General features: G+C 40.8%; 1 protein-coding gene across 1 annotated transcript in view; it reads left to right on the plus strand.

Moving 5' to 3' along the window:
* The first annotated feature begins 260 nt into the window (after positions 1-260).
* The window catches only part of cpped1 (calcineurin-like phosphoesterase domain containing 1), a 117,921-nt gene continuing 99,701 nt past the window's right edge, over positions 261-18,480 (plus strand). The window contains exon 1 of the mRNA XM_085762527.1: positions 261-307. Coding sequence (XP_085618653.1) covers positions 277-307 — 31 coding nt within the window. The 5' untranslated portion in view covers positions 261-276. The remainder of the gene's footprint in view (positions 308-18,480) is intronic.

Genomic DNA, 18,480 nt, shown 5'->3' on the forward strand with positions numbered 1-18,480 from the left:
ACCTATGGGGGATTTGGGGCCAACGTTAACCCACCACCTTCATCAAAACACCACTTGAAGGAACATCTTTTGGAAGAACCGACACTTATGGACTCAATACTAATGGGCAATTAAGTTGTTATGGGCACATGTGGCAGGCCAAAACCTCCCTAAGATGCATTGCCTTGATCACCTGTCTATATGATATTACCCACTGTGCAATTTGTGACTAAAATACAACATTTATTTCTGTTGTTTTTTGTCTTCAACGTGCAGGTACTCAAGAAGATTCAGGGCATGGAAATGTCAATAGTGACTTCAGGCAAAAGTAAGAACTTGTTTACTTCATTAACATTTAACCCAAACCACAATCCTTCCCTGATTTAACTGAAGTGGTCTTATTGCTAAATAAGTATATGATATCTGCTCTCAACATGTAACGGATGAAACAAACCAGTAATTTCTGGGACAAAAATCAAAAATCAGACACAGGGGAGCTGAAGCGTTTTTTAAAATGACATACTTTACATACTGCACATAACTTTCTTTTGTTACACATTTCTCCCCTGGGGCTGATAACTGCCTTTTTCTGCAAGTTAAAAAATGCAGCAATGTGCAGAAGTAGAAACCACCTATACAAACATGCATGTAAGAAGAACCATACTATTGTAGCTTCTGGCATGCATTTAATAATTAAATTCAGAATGGAAATCTGCATGCTTTCATAAAAAGAGCCCCCTATACATCTCTTGTATTGTCCTTGCATGTACACACATGAAGTACAGTATCAGTGGTGTGTGTGTGTGTTTTGCCTATAGTGAAGCCAGGAGGTGGGGGAGCAATGTCAGCTGTGAAATAAACCTTTGGTTCTTTGTAGCACATTGATAGTGGGAGGCCTGGAGTGTGTACAGGATGTGTGTGCGTGTGTGTGTGCGCTATATGAAGGCATATCAGTGTGTATGTGATTATTTGTGCCTTAATTGTTTTCTCATTTAGTCTCAGTGGAAAAACCATGTAAATATCTAAGCTGTTTTCTGGATCAGCTCCACAGACTCCACAGCAGAATGGGCCTCCAATGGCCACAGTGTGTGGTCGTGTGAGAGTGTTGAGTGAGAGCCAAATGTGAGAACAAGGTAAGGGGACAGGAGTTTAGAGAGTAATATTCTTCTGTTAAAGCGGGACCCTGACTTAAATTAGATTAAAATCTTTTTTTTTTTACTTAGTGAGCACCTATTACACAGCACATTAAACTTCAACTGGGTAACAAGGCAAGAAAAGGCAAGAAAACTGGGATAAAAGTGTCAATTGTATTATATTGCAGTACATTTTTATTATGGCAGAGGAAGTACCAGAAATTATATATGAGATAATTATAAAATTATAGATAATATTTAAATGTTTTTAACCCTAACCCTCCAACTGGAGGATGTGGGCTCTTATTCACCCCCCTTTTCACTGCAATCTAGTTTCATGATTTGGTATCGCTGCATATCTCTACATTAGCATTAACGTTTGTTTACTTAGAAACCAGCATCACACTTTGTGCCAAGAGCTGTTTCCTGCAACATCAGTGTTAACAAATTTTAATTATCATTTCATCAATATCTTCTACTGATGTTTCTGTGCCAACTAGCTCGGCCAGAGGGTTGTACTGTATTGTCTTGTAAATGTACAGTAACAATGGCTGGGGCTCTGAGCAAATAGACAAGTATCTGGTTGTGACATGTAGCATTGATTATTACAAAAAGGGATAACACTGTTGAAGGTGAAATGATATATAAGCCTGTTGTTTGAGAACCGTATTTTCGGACTCATCTGTGTACTACTTCCCCTTATAACTAGCATCAGGTACAAAAAGCTTGGGCGAAAATATATGAAAGACATTTGGAGTTCCGGAATTTGGAGAAATATGTGTGATATAATATTTTGTAATAAGTTAGTTTTGTGTCTGTGTGTCTTTGTGTGTGAGAGAGAAAAAACTGGTGATTTGGCATTAGCCGAAGGTTAATAATACACACTCCTCTGTGTGTCAGAGCCAGGATCTGGCCACAGCAGTATTGATCTGAAACTGTGATCCGTCTTTGTAGCTGAGCCCGAACAGACAGCAGAAGAGACTTAGCTGAGCTAATAGCCTTCACTCACCAACCTCCCCGCTAGCACAAACATGCAATGAGAAAACTGTGGCAAGGTGTGTGTGTGTGTGTACGTGTGCGCATCATCGAGTGACAAAACAAGCATGTGTGTTCAGCTCTGGTATAAGATCTGACAGAGGTGTGAGGTGTGTGTGAGTTGGACCGCCTGTGCGCGTGTGTATTTTTATGATAGTATACGCACGAGTGCACATGTGCAAATCTGTGTGTTTGCTTGTGTGCTTGCATATGTGTAGCTTAAGCAGTGTGATACCTCCCGGTGCCCCCCGTTCACCTATCCCCTAATCTCTGCCGACTCCCAAGTGAGATAACGGGAGCTTTACTGACATTTGAATATTCCGACTCCTCGGTTGGAATATCAATTAAGACCAAGGCGGAGCGCGCAGCTTCCTCTTTCCTCTGCCGTCCCACTGTGCTCATTTGCTGTCACTCCAACTGCCTGATTTTGTTGAGAGGGAGAGAGGGAGAGAGGAAAAAAAAACACTTGATGTGCACAAGGTGAAGTCTGACCAAGTTTGCACCACCATGGGAGATTTTAGCATAAAGTCTGTGCTGAGCTGAAGTCGTCTGTTCTCCCCTTCGCCAAGTGGCTGATTGTCTCCAGGCAGTGGGGAGAGATGAGATGAGATGCAATGCTGGCGTTAGATAACAGATACCTTTCCACTGAGCTCCGTGCAATTTCGGGGGATTTGATTTGATTCAATTTCCCTCTAATCTCCCTCCCTGACGCACATTAAAATGTGTGGAGCTGCGTGTGAAGTGTAGAATTGGGGGAGAAACTGATGAGAAATTTCCAGTTGCTTTGAGTAACGAGCAGCCTGAAAACGGGAGGGTTGCATAAATCTGCATACATAACCCAAATGTAACCAAGAGCATATTGAAATAAAGTCATTCATCCTCTCTCTGTCAAGTCTTTCTGTCAACTTACACTTTTCTGGCCTCTTAAGAAAGTCACATTATTACATTATTCATTATATTTATTATAGTGGAGATAGCGCTGCAGTAGGGCCACTTAGATTAGTGTGTTTTTTTTCACATTCACTCTCACACGCTTAATCCAGAAATGCTGAGAAGAAACATGTCTACTGTGTTAGTCTTCCCTGCTTGATTTATGCAATCAATTCAAACACAGTGGGAATTAGCGAAGCCCTGGAGCAAGACGGTTCAAAAGTTATCAAAATGACTCCAGTAAATGTTTTTAAGTCACAATTCAGTTCTCATAGGAAGAGGAGGGAGAGAAAACACAGAGAGGCTTTTGGAGGAGAAGGAGTGCAGGAGAGCGGTAGAGAGAGGCAGACGTAGACAGGGAGATTTCTGTAGACGGTAGACGTGCAGTCGGTAAAGGAAGCGTTGACTTATTGTGTCCTGTGTGAGCTGCCTTCCCAGAGAAGCGCTGCTGCATCCATTTGGCTCAAAAGAATCTGCTGAGTAACTTTGTTTGGGATGAGGTTACAGCAAACTGTAAATTCTCCCACGCAGTCGAGAATCATCCAGCATAAACAAGGCAGAGATGGAGGGAATAATAAAGCCCGGGCTCATAACTCTGCACCTCAAACAACAGCCCATCTCCCTCTCTCCTCTCCTCTCCTCTGCCTCATTCTCTTATTTTTTCACTCTCCCTCTTCTGCCCAATTGCCCTTTCTTTTATTCTCCCTCCTCCCCTCACCAACTCTCTCCTCTTTCCATCCATCCATCCTTCCCTCCTTCCCTTCCTCCCCACCCATCCACAGTCGTTGCCTTGGTAACAATACAAAGAGATTTTCTTTGCAGCTCTGTCACCGTGGCAACGCTTGGCTTTCCTCCAGGCCATTGTTGGAAGTGCGCCGCCCTCCGGTCCACTCCAGGCGGCATGCGCTGACCACCGTCAGATCGTGGCCGCCCATTGGCTGGAAATCGCTTCAAGTGCTGATGATGCCTCTGTCAGCGAGCTCCGGAGGAGATGCAGATCCTCCAAGATCGAGCTTCTGCGGCTGTGAAACGGTTAGAGATTCAGTGTTTTGATTGTGGAAAAGGCAGAGACTTGGGCTATGGCTCAAGCAGTGTTGGTCTGGGCTGTAGAGATTATCAGTGTCTAGACTGGAATGGATTTACTGTCTCTTTAAATTATTTTCAGTCTTTTTTGGTGCTGGTTTTGTTTAGGTTGCATCCAAAATCCCACTCCTTTCTCTCGGGGTCCTAACTCTGAATAAACGTTATAATCTGAGTAGGACATTAGAAAAATAGATTCCTTATAACTTGATCCAGTCCCATAATGGTTATGGTTTATTTCTGGATTATAACCATGGATGTACAGGCAGAGGGTGCAAATTTTCCCCTTACCCCCCCCCCCCCCCCAAAAAAAAAAGTTGCAGCTAAGAGGTCAGAGTTGTCCATTAGAAGTGGATAGTTTGGAACAGCAATATGATGCTGTTAAGAAGAAGAGGAAGCTGTTTGGCCACATCTTGATCAAGATGTCGTCTGTTATGTAACTCACATCTGGATCCATTAGCATAAATCTCTCCTGGTTGAATCATCATTGCAAAAGTACAAAAGATGCATCTGTGCGAAAGATGCAAACACAGAAAGGACTACTGTGCAATCTGCATTTATATATGTCGACCTTGCAGTATTGGCTCAGTTTTAGATTGATTCACCCGTTAGTGTTTCCAATGTACAGTACTATTGCTCTGATATGAACTTCTGACTGACTTCTTGGCTTCCTCCCCGGCCAGGACTAATGTGAGTTTTAGTAATCAGGGGACTCCGAGGGGTTGAGGGTCCCTGGTGGTGGAAAAGACTAACAGGACTGATGAGATTCAAGATAATGGTGTTGATCAGGAGAGCCACTGTCCTCTACCCATGCCCTTAATTGCCTGCCACACCCCTGCTGGTGAAACACAGATATTGCTGCAAACACTAATGCTGCACAGCTGGTGCTGAAACTGCGCGCCACTCGTGAGGCACGGCAGCCAGTTGGCAACCGAGAGGCTTATTACAACAGCGACAGGAGACTTGACATTTTGGATCTTTTGTGCCAATGAGCAAAATGCACTTTAGAGATGTCACGCTAATGGGATTGTGTTTTGGCAGGACGGCTCTGGCAGGGGTTGGGAATTTTACACTTTCACCAGGCCAAAAGCTGGCATCAACGCTTCGGCAACTGGTTACTCTTGTGTAAGAGTGTCAATGTTTTGTTGTACAAAGTCTTTTGTATGAGTGTCAATGAGTTTGAGTTTTTGTTTTTTGTTTTTCAAATGGACTCTGCCTCACACCAAGGCCTGTTGAAAAGATGTCTGTGTGGATATTGTCTTGACGGATTTTTGTCCTCCATACCCTCATCGTCATGGTGATTGCATGACTACAAACTGGTTTCAATTCAGACACAGTAAAAAGAAAAAAAAGAAAATGTCAAGTAAGTCATCTACTGTATAGAGGAAAGGGCACCTAACCTATATTACACATTACGTCCAATTTTCTTGTCATCCCGTGAACAGCCTCTTTACCTGTAGAGCAAATTTTCCCAAGTTATAAAGAATAAGCCTAATGTCATTAGGTTTATATGAGCACCGTCTTGTTTTAAAATGAAAAGCTTTCTAATGGCCTCTAAGGGCATTTTAGATGGTTTAATGGAAGAAACTAAAAGTCAAGACATCTAAGCTTTATAGTGTTACCGTAATTCTATACCAATGGAGTATCCACCAGATCAGAAGAAATGTTTTCAATAGGTTTATCCTCGTCCTAGTGAATGTTGGTCTACTTGGAAAGCCTTTTGTTCAAATGCATCAACACCCATCAAAATATGTCTTAACAAATGAAAAGTGCCCTTTTGACCTCTAGTAGTCCAGCGTAGAAATATGACTCACATGTTCACCTGTCCACAAATCATGTTTATCAAGAGATTAAACGGACTGTGCTTGTTTGCTTCTTTCAAAATTCTGTGGTGCTGGTTTAATTAACCAAAGCATGACCATAGGGATCATGAAGCCAGTCTGATATTAAGAGGCTATCTCATGCACTCACACACACCGATTTAAAAAGCATATTCGTTTTTTTTTCTCCCACTTAAAACACCGGTGTTCATGTTATTGTGGAAATGCCTCCTGATAACATTTTCAACTTGCCAAAAAAACAACAACCTTTAAATCTTATTTTAAAACCAGCCTATTTCAGTGCAATGTTACCACTTCATCCCACTGAGATATAATGGTAATGTGTGATAGGGTGCAGGTCTCTAAATCGTGGAAAGTACTTAGTTTGGGTGGGTGGCGTGTGGATTATTTAAATGACATCAGAGCCGATCCCCACATCACTAACACACACAGAATATAGTATAGCTGCATCACCATGAAATCCTGGGCTGTTTGTTGAGAAATGCTCCTGTCACAGTTGAGAGGCTGCTGAGTCACGTCACCACTCCAGCTGTTCAACTGAGGACACTGATTGTTTGCTGCTCTTTTCTATTCTGCTTTGTTCTGTTTTCTTTGTGAGGTGGAATCGATACAAGATCTCTTTTAATTAACAAAACAAAATGAAATCCATGTTATTATGTTTTCTGTTTTGTACTCTTTAGTTATGCTCTTTGTTAAGTAATGAAAAAGCCTGATACCATTGTATTTCTCTCTTCTCTTCTCTTCTCTTCTCTTCTCTTCTCTTCTCTTCTCTTCTCTTCTCTTCTCTTCTAGTACAGTAAAATCTTCCTCTCCCCTGCCTCTCCCTTCATCCGTCCATCTCTACTTTCCAGTGCATATTCGATATGAGACATTGATAGAACGCCTTGAACTAACTTTGGAAACCTGTTTATATAGCAGCCGAGTAAATATACATCAGCTGCCTTCCGTATTGTCACGAGGTTGAGACCTAAATGTCTTGCACATGTCAATTCAAAATGAATTTCAAAGCAGTTTTTCTCTTCAGCTTGCTCTACTTTCTTTATACTGAACATTGAGATATTGCAGTGGTGACATATGCAGGTGACCACACATGAACCTATAGGAGTGAAATATCAATGATACTGTGAACTGAAAACGGCTTTTGAAGCTTTTGATCACAAAACAAAAAGGAACAGTGCAAGTAGAGATGCTTCAACATTTATAGTTTTTAATAACTTTTCTTCTTCTTGAAGTTTTGGAGGCAATTTGGCTGCAAATCTGACTGCAGAGACAGATCTCATCGTTATCCTGTGAAATCAACAGATGCTCAAGTGTAAAGCAACCTATGTGCTCCCCCTCCCCCTCCCCCTCTCCCTCCCTCCCCCTCAGCCAAACCTTTCCCCTGTGACTAGTGTTTCTGTGCAGCGCAGGCGGGCAGCTGATTGTCTAATTACAGAGATGATGGACTGACACCGTGTCCGACAGGCTGACTGTTGAGGTACGCCAGTGGCGCTGTGAGACGCTCTTTAAAGATACTGGAGGTTTGTGTTTGATTACATTTGTGTGTGTGAGAGAGGGAGAGAGTCACAGAAAAGGAGAGAGGGGAGCTGGAATAGAATGATACAGTAAAAGCTATTCAATGCTGAAAGCATTGAATAGTGCAAGTGCAGCCAATGAGAATATGTTTGAGTAAGAGGTGAACTGAAAAACTCCTGACATACACAGTAAATAGCTGTACTGTGTGCGTGCGTGTGTGTGCTTGCATGTAAACGGTGCTGTCACAGTGTGTGCCGGGAGGCCCTGGCAGGGCACGCTGGGACAGTCGGAAGTAAAGAGCCATCTGACAGTTCCAGTGCTGAAATGCACTCTGGGAAAAAGGGAAAAGGAAAGCAAGAGAGTGGCCTATTTGACAGCCTGTGTGTGTGTGTTTGGTTATACATCCAGGTGCAGGTGTTCTAAGTGGTGTGACTTAGGTGTTTGTGTACAGGCATGTGTGACTGTAAATTTTTCTCTGTGTGTGTGTGTGTGTGTGTGTGTGTGTGTGTGTGTCTGTGTGTGTGTCTGTGTGTGTCTGTGTGTCTGTGGTCCTGTAGTAATTAGGTAACAGTCTGGCCCTCAGCGATCCATTTCCTGTCAATGAGGACAAAGAGAGACCTGCTGATGAACCATCTGGTGTCCAGGTGCATCACTGGCTCCCTCTCCCTCCCTCCCTCCCTCTCTCACTCCCGTTAGCTCCGTCCTCTTTATAACTGTCCGTGTGTCTCGGTCTCTCTCAGCCCCCGGGAGGCTGCTTGACCCCCGGCGGCGTCTCGCTCCCGTCTCCTTTTGTGAAACAGATTACATTAGCAGGAATGATTAAAGTGTGGTTATTGTTGCTGTCCATTTTGTTCTGAATAATGCCACTTCTCTGTGTAGCCGCACACAGACTCATTAGAAACGAGCAGAATGTTCTTGATCACAGGCAAATTTGTTAAAGAGGGGTAGACGTTTGCCATGGTTTTTTTTATTATTATTTTTTTTTTTTACAAAATCTGTGTGTTGTCATCATTAGAGATAATGGTGCAGTTTTGATGAAGCAAGTCTGTACACCACAGAAGAAAGCAGCAGTTTAATGATGAGGACTCCCTTGTTCACAGGTGGATCTCAATGCAACACCAGGGAGACATATTGGTTGCACTTTGTATGCACTGCTGCTCTCACGAGTGGAGCTGTGCTCGGCAGGAACATTTCCACAGAAAATCAATTGTACATGGTTAGTCCATGGTATACCCTCATACATTTGCTAGGATTTATTTCCTGATGCATACACTGTTTTCACCATGTGATAAAAAAAAAAAATGTATTTCACAGTTAGATAAAATACTGTGGTGTTGGGGCTTATTAATCCTATTTGTGCCCTGGTTCTGCCAGTATTTTACCAACACGTGGACCTGCACCATCATGGAAATAGTTCAAATGTCCATTGAAAGAACTATTTGTACACAAACAGGCACACCCCAGCTATTACACATGGTCATTGTCACAAATGTTCCACTACTGATACAAACATGTTTATTGGAACATCTTGGAACATCAACAGCTTGTTAACATCATGTTTTTCATAACAGAAAAACAAAACTAACAATACTCCTCAATCTTATTAAAGCCCACTCAATTACCGTATGACCAATGCTCTCATCGTATTTGACCCCAGATTAGATGCTTGTAGGTGTAGTATCTTAATTTGGTGGTGGCCGCCACATTTTTTTCTTCTGACTTTTTATGATTTATTTTGAAAGGACAGCTGGAAAGAGACGGGGACACAGAGAGAATGTGAGAGGGGGGATTGACACAGAGTAAAGGGACCGTTGGGTGGAATCAATGACGGTGTGCAGCCTGACGCTGCTTCATTAATGCCACCGCTGCTTCAGAGTTGGGGCAGGTGCACGTTACCATACCGATAAGCTAACGTGTCCTTTTTAGTTTATAATCTCCTCTCCTGTCTCGTGTCAATAAACACACCTGGAGACGGTGCTGCAACCCAACTACACAGCTGTTAGATGATTGTCTGTTTGCCTGTCACTCATAGCGTTTCATTGTACCACATCCTTGAGTTTTACACCTGGAGACGTTTTACAGGTGCATCTCAATAAACCAGAATATCATGGAAAAGTCTATTTCCAGTAGGTGATGAAGTCAAACAGCCCCAACCAACTATTGAGAGCATATAGATGGACATACTTTTCAGAAGGGCAACATTACCACCATATTAAAAATGCTTTTATCAATTGAACTTTTTTGTAATATTCAATTTTTTTGAGATACTGAATTTTAGATCTTCATAACATGTAGGCCATAATCATTACAATGTGTAATGGATCTATACAGTATAATATATTAGTTTCACTTTTTGAATTAAATTACTGACATAAATAAACTTTTCCATGATATGTTTTATTTAGATGCTCCTGTAAACCTGCAGACATATCCCAGCGGTACCACCACCATCTCATTTTTGTCCAGGAACAACCCTGGTATTACTCATGCATACTGCTGTTAATGATTTATTTTAATCCAAATCCTAGTTGTTATCTTAACCCAAGGACTAAGACCTAGAATTAGATTGGCTAACAAAGACTAAAACAGCTTAAAGAAATGAACTGAACTGTTGCTCATTTCTACGTCTACCCTGAAAACGCAGTCCAAGCACCACACATTTCGATAAACACACATACCACTGTACTGTCTTGTCACTCAGCTGCATGTAGCACATTCTGTACTCTCTGCTTTCATTTGCAGTAAGTGATTTCCTGTCTCTTATGTTACCTGCCATGTCAAGTCACATTGCACCGATAAGAAAAGTGAATGTGAAATACAGTAATCTGTCTGATATTCAAAATGGTCCTTACACAAGGACAGATGTGCTCTTTTAGAAAAGCACTGTCCCAATACACACTGCCTCTAATTTACAGCGACAAGTTGTTTGACGGTGAAGTCTGACAAAGAGGGGTATAAAGGGGAGAACTTATTTATTCAATATTCCACATTATGTCCCCTTCCAAAGAGCAGGGAAAGGGGCCCAGCTTAGCATAGTGTGTTTTATCCCTGAGAGCCCAGAGCACACTTTGTCTCTCTGTGTCTTTGAATAGTGTATTATCTTGACAGAGAGCGAGAGAAAAGTCTCCAGGGAGATTGGCAGGTCAATCCTTTTGACAAGATGACTCATTGAACTTTGTGTAGAGGATGGTCTCATAATGCACCGCCTTCTGCATGAGATAATTTGCTGTAGCAGGGTCATGAGGGGGAAGAGAAACACACTTTGATGTGCAGCACACGCACCATGACAGGCCTGGCGCTGACTTTAGTTACGCTGCTCAAGTTCAGCTTTACATTTCCACTGACATGTATGACAATAACATCTTTATATCAGCAGCAGAGTAAGTCACTAAGAGCAAAAGGTTAAAGGTCTGAGCTGTAGTATTTGGTGTTTTAGATGTCCTGTTTGTTTTGCACCTCAACTTATTATGGATTCTGTTGATATAATAGTTTATATTATAATGACTCTTTCTTTCACAATATTCCCTTGTCCTTTTTTTATTCACAATTTGCATATGAGGTCCATGCATCCTATAAAAATAATTTTTAGTCTTCATATTTGCCTCTTCTTCTCCATTCTTAGAGACCTATTAAACTGCAGTGCACATTTCTTAATGTCAAACAGACAACATTACTATGTTATGAAGCGAAGCTCTCTTGGATCTCAAAGTTCAAACAAACAGTGTAATAGACGACAAAGTGAGTCCCGTCATCACTGTCAGTGGTATCCCTCCAGGCTGTGCATGGCTTTCTCTTCACAGATTAGAGTCTGATTCCTCCTGGTCTGAAGCCTTGAAATGGAGTGTTTCATTTTCACAGATACTGATTTTTGCTGCCCTGGGCCATGAGAATAACATATGCAATTTCTGAAAAGCTGAGTGCTGTTTTCGCTATATAATTGATGTGCTGTGCAGTGAGATCTAATGCTTCAGCCGACTTATTAAAAAATACCAAGTGAACATTGAGAGAGGCATTAAAAGATTATTCCTGATGACATACCAATACAAAATCATTGTTAATGTCAAAAGACAGTTTGATTACAGCTCCAGGAGGCTTTGTCAGATAATTGTTGTTTAGGTCATGTTTTTAGAAACACTGCGATATAGACTTTGGCTTTCTCTTCTCTCTTTTAATGCAGATACAGGACACTGGTGTAGTTTTAGTAATGGTAGTAGATTTTGGCTCTTAGATAAACACCCTTCCACAGTAGGTTGGTACAGCCCTGGAGTGATTTTATATCTGTCAGATCATGTTTTTTTGTTTCTGTTGGTGAGTATTTCCTGTTTAGTCTGGGTAACATATGGAGTGCCACAGGGTTCAGTTTTAGGGCTAATCTTGTTTTCCTTGGTTCCCTGCGGTCATTCATACAAGGTGTTACATTTATTATATTTGTTACATGGACACAACTCTAATATATCTCTTGGTGAAGCCCAATTACCTCACTAATCTGTCTTGTCTGGTAAATGTCCAACAGATATGAAAGATTAGATGTCTGCAAATATTGTTTAATTAAATGCTGAACAGAGGATCTTATCATTAAGAGCATTTTACCCACCTGTGTCTCTGTGCACATTTTCAATTTGCATAAAAACTTAACTGGAAACTCTGGAATTTCTTCTTCATCTTCCTTGTCCTCCCCCAAATAGAGTTAGTGCAACTGTTTGTGTGGTCCATAATACTAGAGGATAAAGCATATAAAATTGTAATTTCTTTTGCCAATTTTCTAATTTTGAATTTGGGGGAAAAAAGGTCATGTACAACTTTTGTAGTGCAGATAAAAACATGAACGAATAAATAAACAAAAGAAATATTATTATTTGTTTTTAACTTCAGTCAATGTGAAGTAAGCTATCGGGTGAAAGACAATAATAAAACAAATGCACCTTTCTTTCATTCATGGATGTACATTTCCATGGCAACAACACAGTGGCAGAATCCATAGCGTCCTATTGGCTCTCTGAAAGATAGAAAAACTGATGACACCCACTTGACAAGCAGGAACAGAGTGACCTCTGCATACATCTTCATACATTTCAACTCTTGTGTCGTTAGACGCAACATCTTGGAAGTCTTACCACTTCTGTTTGACTGGCCTTCTCCATGCGCCTGTCATTCAGGATGCAGGCGCAGATCCAGTGCAATGAGCCCAAGTCTGACAAGGCAGTCTTCATGGTTGGAAAGCCTCACTGGTGTTTACACACTTCTTCACTTGTATTTCAACTTCTGTTCCCGATCTTCTCCTCTTTGGCTGTTTCCTTGGCAATTTCTCTTTCTTGACAATGGCCTTTATTTTGTCGGGTGTAAGCTGCTGTCATGCTGCCGCCGATAGACATTCCACCAATGCACTCAGCTTAACATCGCCACCAGTCTGTCGTCTGCAGTCTCACTCAATCCTATTCAAAAGTCTCACAGTCTGGCAGCAACAGAAGGGTAGATTGCTCCTTCTCCTTCCCCTGGTAATCCTAAAATTGGCACTGTCCGTTAGCATGTGTCAGAATTACCGTCTCTTGGTCCCATGGCCCCTTCCTCCCATATCTCTCTTCTTCTCTTCTTCTTTTTCTTTAGTGTGTGCAGTGCACGAACACAAGCGCCCCCTGTTGCTGAGAATTGGCACTTGACAATTTAATAAAATTAAGATTGAAGAAAAATATGAATTCCCTGGTATGCTCAATCAATATTCAATTAAGTCTTAGCTTGCAAATAAATCTTAAACAGACTAGCTGTACTTTATGAATGCTAATAGATAAGAAATGGTAAAATACTTATTTTGGTGTACTGTTAAGGGAATATCATTGAATTAAATCACCTTGCGAACTCATGAGTCTGTTACTGTAAGTCTGTAATGTACAACATTAAATAAAATTGTCTTTTTGTGAATCCAGGTCAGGTGTTTTACTTGAATGAGATCAAGTTTGACAGTGATGAAGATTTAAAGAATTAATGACACAAATAATGACTCTTACTTATTATCTATACGTAATCTAGTCTAAAAAAAAACAAAACAACTAAGCAGCTAAACAAGTTATCATTGTATCAATAGTAAAACTGCTTTGACCATATTGATGAAGAAATAACAGTAAAACAAGTACAAAATGATGATGATGATGATGATGATGATGATGATGATGATGATGATGATGATGATGATGATGATGCCCCTGATGGTTGAAGCAGAGATCAGTGCCAGATGGCTTTAAACACACAGAGAGCTCTTGTTGTGCAGCTCCGCTCTGCTAAGCAGGATTCAGGAAGGTAGAGAGGGATTGGCAGGGGAACGGGCGAAAAGCAGGTTTGCTTTGTTTTGAGTTTAAATTCCCTGGACTGTTTCCTCACTGCCAATAGCACTGGCAGCCTGAGTAAGTAGCATAAACTCACGTTGTGCAAATACTTGTGTCTGTTGAGGTGTGTATTTGTGTATTTTGGGAGTGAAAGCAACATTTGTGCACATTGTTTCTTCCTTTTCCTTTTATTTTTTATTTTTTACCTTTCATGCAGTATGCACATGCACAACCCCCCCCCCCCCCCCCCCAAAGAACTACAGTTACAACCAGTAAAGTTTGATTTTGTCTGGCAGTGATATCCTGTTTGAAGCCCAAGGACACATTAACGCTCTGGCTTCAGCTCTGCGTTCACGAAGAGGAGCTGCAGGAGCTTTGAGAGGAGAGGAGATATTTTTATGGTGCATATGTTGGTTTGAATATAGGACTTTGTAGACTGTACATTTCATCTAATCTGCGACCATTTATAAATGTATTATTAATGGAGGGTTCAATGCCATTTTGGTTGATGGCAGCCATGTTTTTCAACCAATCTTGCTCATTTATAATAGAAATGAGGATCTAGGTCCCTTGAGGCAGTTTACCATATTTGGCGTTGATTAAAGTTAAAATATCCAAAGTTCTATTATTTTATTGTTTTTCCCATTATGCAAAATCCATCATGGTCCAAGAGCACACTATGTAGAGCACATTGAGCTGGACTTGTGTGTTAAATTTCAAGTCAATCGGTCTCTGGTGTGAGGGGCGTGGCCTTCCCAAAATCGCATTTTTGAGCCTTAATTACAGCGCCACCATCTGCCAATGGGACTCATATTTCTTGGACAGTTGATGATCACCTGAGCAAAAACAATGGGTTCTACCACTTCAGGGTTCGAACCTTAATAAGGCTGAGAAATCATTTGTTGGTTCCTTTACTACACAATTTACTACATAATGACCTATTACATAATTATATCTTCAATTGTATTCCTTAAAGGGATAGTTCAACATTTTGGCAAATTGGCCCATTGCCATAATCGCTATAGTCATAGCAGTAGGTTTGTTACCTTTAATTGTAGGTGTAAGCTATTTTCAGTACGGCGGAGCGCAGCAGCTGGCTGCTCAGAGCTACGCTATGGAGGCTAAGGGAATTTCTTGGTTTCCCTCATTAAACTCATCAAATTCAACATCCCAAAACTCCACAGCGCTTTTGTAGACAAGTTGTGACCTGCACAACCACCACGCTATGAGATAATGACGGAACGATACGAAACGGAGCCGTTTTCGAGGTAAATACAGGGTAAATACGGAGACTGCTTGCTGAAAAACTGTCCCTGAACGCAACGCGCATCAGCGGTTTTGTATGAATTTACCTCGAAAACGGCTCCGTTTCGTATCGTTCCGTCATTATCTCATAGCGTGGTGGTTGTGCAGCTCACAACTTGTCTACAAAAGCGCTGTGGAGTTTTGGGATTTTGTATTTGATGAGTTTAATGAGGGAAACCAAGAAATTCCCTTAGCCTCCATAGCGTAGCTCTGAGCAGCCAGCTGCTGCGCTCCGCTGTACTAAAAATAGCTTGCACCTACAATTAAAGGTAACGAACCTACTGCTATGACCATAGCAATTATGGCAATGGGCCAATTTGCCAAAATGTTGAACTATCCCTTTAAGATTTCAGTCTTGATTGATGTGTTATCTTTAGAAACTAATATCAACAAGTTGGTTAAAGACAACAAGTCCCAGAATGGACATAAAAGAATACAATCCTGTTAGCTCATGTATCACTGTGTCATCTCATTTCTGTTTATTATTTCATGCAATATTTAAAACTGAGCAGCAGCTGTAAAATGGAGTAGATCGCTGGGCCTTCCACTGTAAATATGCTTTTTGAAGAGTGATTATTCCCGTTACTTCTTCACAATTAAAGGCACCCCATGGCTGCCAGCTAAAAGCTTTTAATGTGAGGCAGCAGCAGTAGGTGAAGGTAGGTGAGCATTAACAGTAATTTAATACAGCTGTGATAGGCTATTGATATGGCTACAAGAGAACAATCTCCAAGTACTGTGGTGGTGAAGAATAGTCTGTGTGCACCAGATCACTCTACCATATGGGAGGAATTGTGGCTTATTTGCATGTCTTTAATCCAATCACAATTTTCTTGGATGGTGAGACCAGGTGCCAGTGGAATACAGTGTTGGAGAGGAACTTGTCTGGTGGAATATAATATGTTGGGACTTGGCGAGTGCCACCATTAAAATAGTTGATTCCCTACAAATAAAACGCCACAAAAACAATGAAGATCAGAATCTTCATTAAAAGCTGCCGTTTCCAGCATTTAGGTTTCTTGCTTGGTCATTGTTGTTTCCCAAATGCTGCCTGGAATAGATGCCCAGCATACCCACAGCCTCCTAGAGCTATAGGTGTGGATCACACTGGCTGCATGGAGTGTGCATGGCAGCTGCAGAAGCTTTTGGTTTTCATTTTAGTGCCCAGGTTTAATGCCCACATCTCCCAGCTAAAATAGACAGAGAAAAACCTGTTAATTCATATGTTACAGCAACATTACATAAATCTGACACCCTCCACTGTAGTTGTCTATGCTGAGGCTAAATCTGAATGTGACAGACGTGAAAAATATATATATTTTTAACAATTTTGTCAGCTATGTGTCTGTGAAGAAGGTGGCATTTTAATAACATGAAAAGAAATTCAACATTTGAATAGTCTGCAAACTCTGTAGAGTTGTAAAGCTGGTAGGAGCAGCAACTTGGCTGATGTGAACACACGTGTGCTTTCCAGCGTTAACAATAAATGGTGAGGCTGACCCTGCCACAAAAAAAGTACTGTCTAAAGAGGTTATTACCTAATATAAATATTCTGAATGGCTTTTGTTCAAAAATGCATACCTCACATGCTACTAAATAGGTGTTAAACTCCCATCCTGGTGACCTTTAGCATGCAGCCATCTGGAATTTGTTTTTACAGTTGAGTATGAATGTTACTTCAGCTTTCACCTTCTTACATTTGCTTTTAAAGTTGGTCCAAGACAGAGTAACAACATCTATTTAACACTGGATGTTTTGCTGGGAAGTGCCAGAGGAAGCGGAGAGGAGGGAAGTGGGAGGGTAGATACAGTATGAAGGCAAGGGGGAGGAGGAATAAAGAACAGTTGAAGGACTGCATAGTGTAAAAAAGACAAAGGAACAAAGGAGAATAACACCAAAGAAAGGCAAAGACAGGCAGCGTTTTTACAGAAGTCATCTTTTATTGCCACGTAAGAAAGTTGTATATAGAACAATGGTGATATACTGTCAGATTGCAAATCAACAACAAAAGAAGAACAAAAATATCCCTGTCATCCCTCCCCAAAATAAGGAAAACAGACTAATTCATAGCAACACTATGGTAATATATTTTTTGGACAAAACGTCTGCTATACCTCTTTTTCTAACAATAGTTGAATAGTACCAAAATACAGCTTTTTCATAACGTAATTTCACAAATTATAAAGTGAGTAAACAGTAAGAGGACGATGGGGCATCACGGTGCATATTATAAGCTACTGTGCAAACAATAGTGGGAGATGGGCTCTACCATAGAAAATATGCTTTACTAGTCACGCATAAATGCAGTGTTGGGGCCATATGTATCCATATACACATATGCATAAATACCACAAACTGGTCTGGACATCAAAAATAGAAAATTGGATCTCATATAACTTTGTATGTAATGCATGATTAACACCAAAAATCAGTTAATCAATGAGTTATTCTATAAAAGGATATGCTTGCTAATGGATAGTAGTCATATCGCAAATAGCTTATTGATTCTTGAAAGGTAATGGAAAATCTCTTGGCTCTGAGCCATAGCAGAGGTCAGTAACCAGCGTTTTTCACATCTACTGTGATTGATATCCGTCTTGTAATGCTAACAGCAGGAATATTTAATATAGGTTTAATGATCAAAATCATACATACTGTATAAAGCACACCATAGGAGCAAATCCTTTATAAAAACAGATGTTGAGCATCACTGGACAACAAACACTGCACCTCCTCTGTCTGCGTGTGCATAAGTAGACAGCTCCGTAACCCGGTGAGAAACATTGCACATAAAGACTGATGCCGTACAAAGTCGTAAACGTAGCTGACAAAAGAAAACTTTAATATCGTGTAATATTGATATCTTGATCATATAGATGCTGTTCTTCGTAGGCTGTGATGTGTACAGCACTATAAAGTTCAGCGAACGGCAGCGGTAAAGGATTTCTTTTTAAAAAAAAGGAAAGCGCAGAAGAAAATCTGGTAAAAATGTAGCTTGTGTTTGAGCCCTTAAGTGTCATCTCTGATGTACTGTACATATCCCACTGTCTGATCATGGCAACGCTGCTCTTTCTTTTCGTCAATGAAAAGAGTATACTGCATTTTATCTGTAGTGATTAAGGGAAAGAAAAAGGCTCTCTTCACTACTTCCTCCTACCAAGAAATGAATATTTACAGACAACAGCACTGTCTTGATTCAGACTGACATCAAGAACAATCCATGCTTCACATCTTCAACTTTTAAATGAGTGTAAAAAAAAAACAAAAAAACTACTGAGCTCGACAGGAAATGCATATTCCACATAAATATGTTCCAGTCCTTATTATAAATGCTTAATCTGTCAA

Source organism: Trachurus japonicus, chromosome 19, assembly GCF_045865225.1.
Source record: "Trachurus japonicus isolate A0001 chromosome 19, Traja_1.0".
Classification (NCBI taxonomy): domain Eukaryota; kingdom Metazoa; phylum Chordata; class Actinopteri; order Carangiformes; family Carangidae; genus Trachurus; species Trachurus japonicus.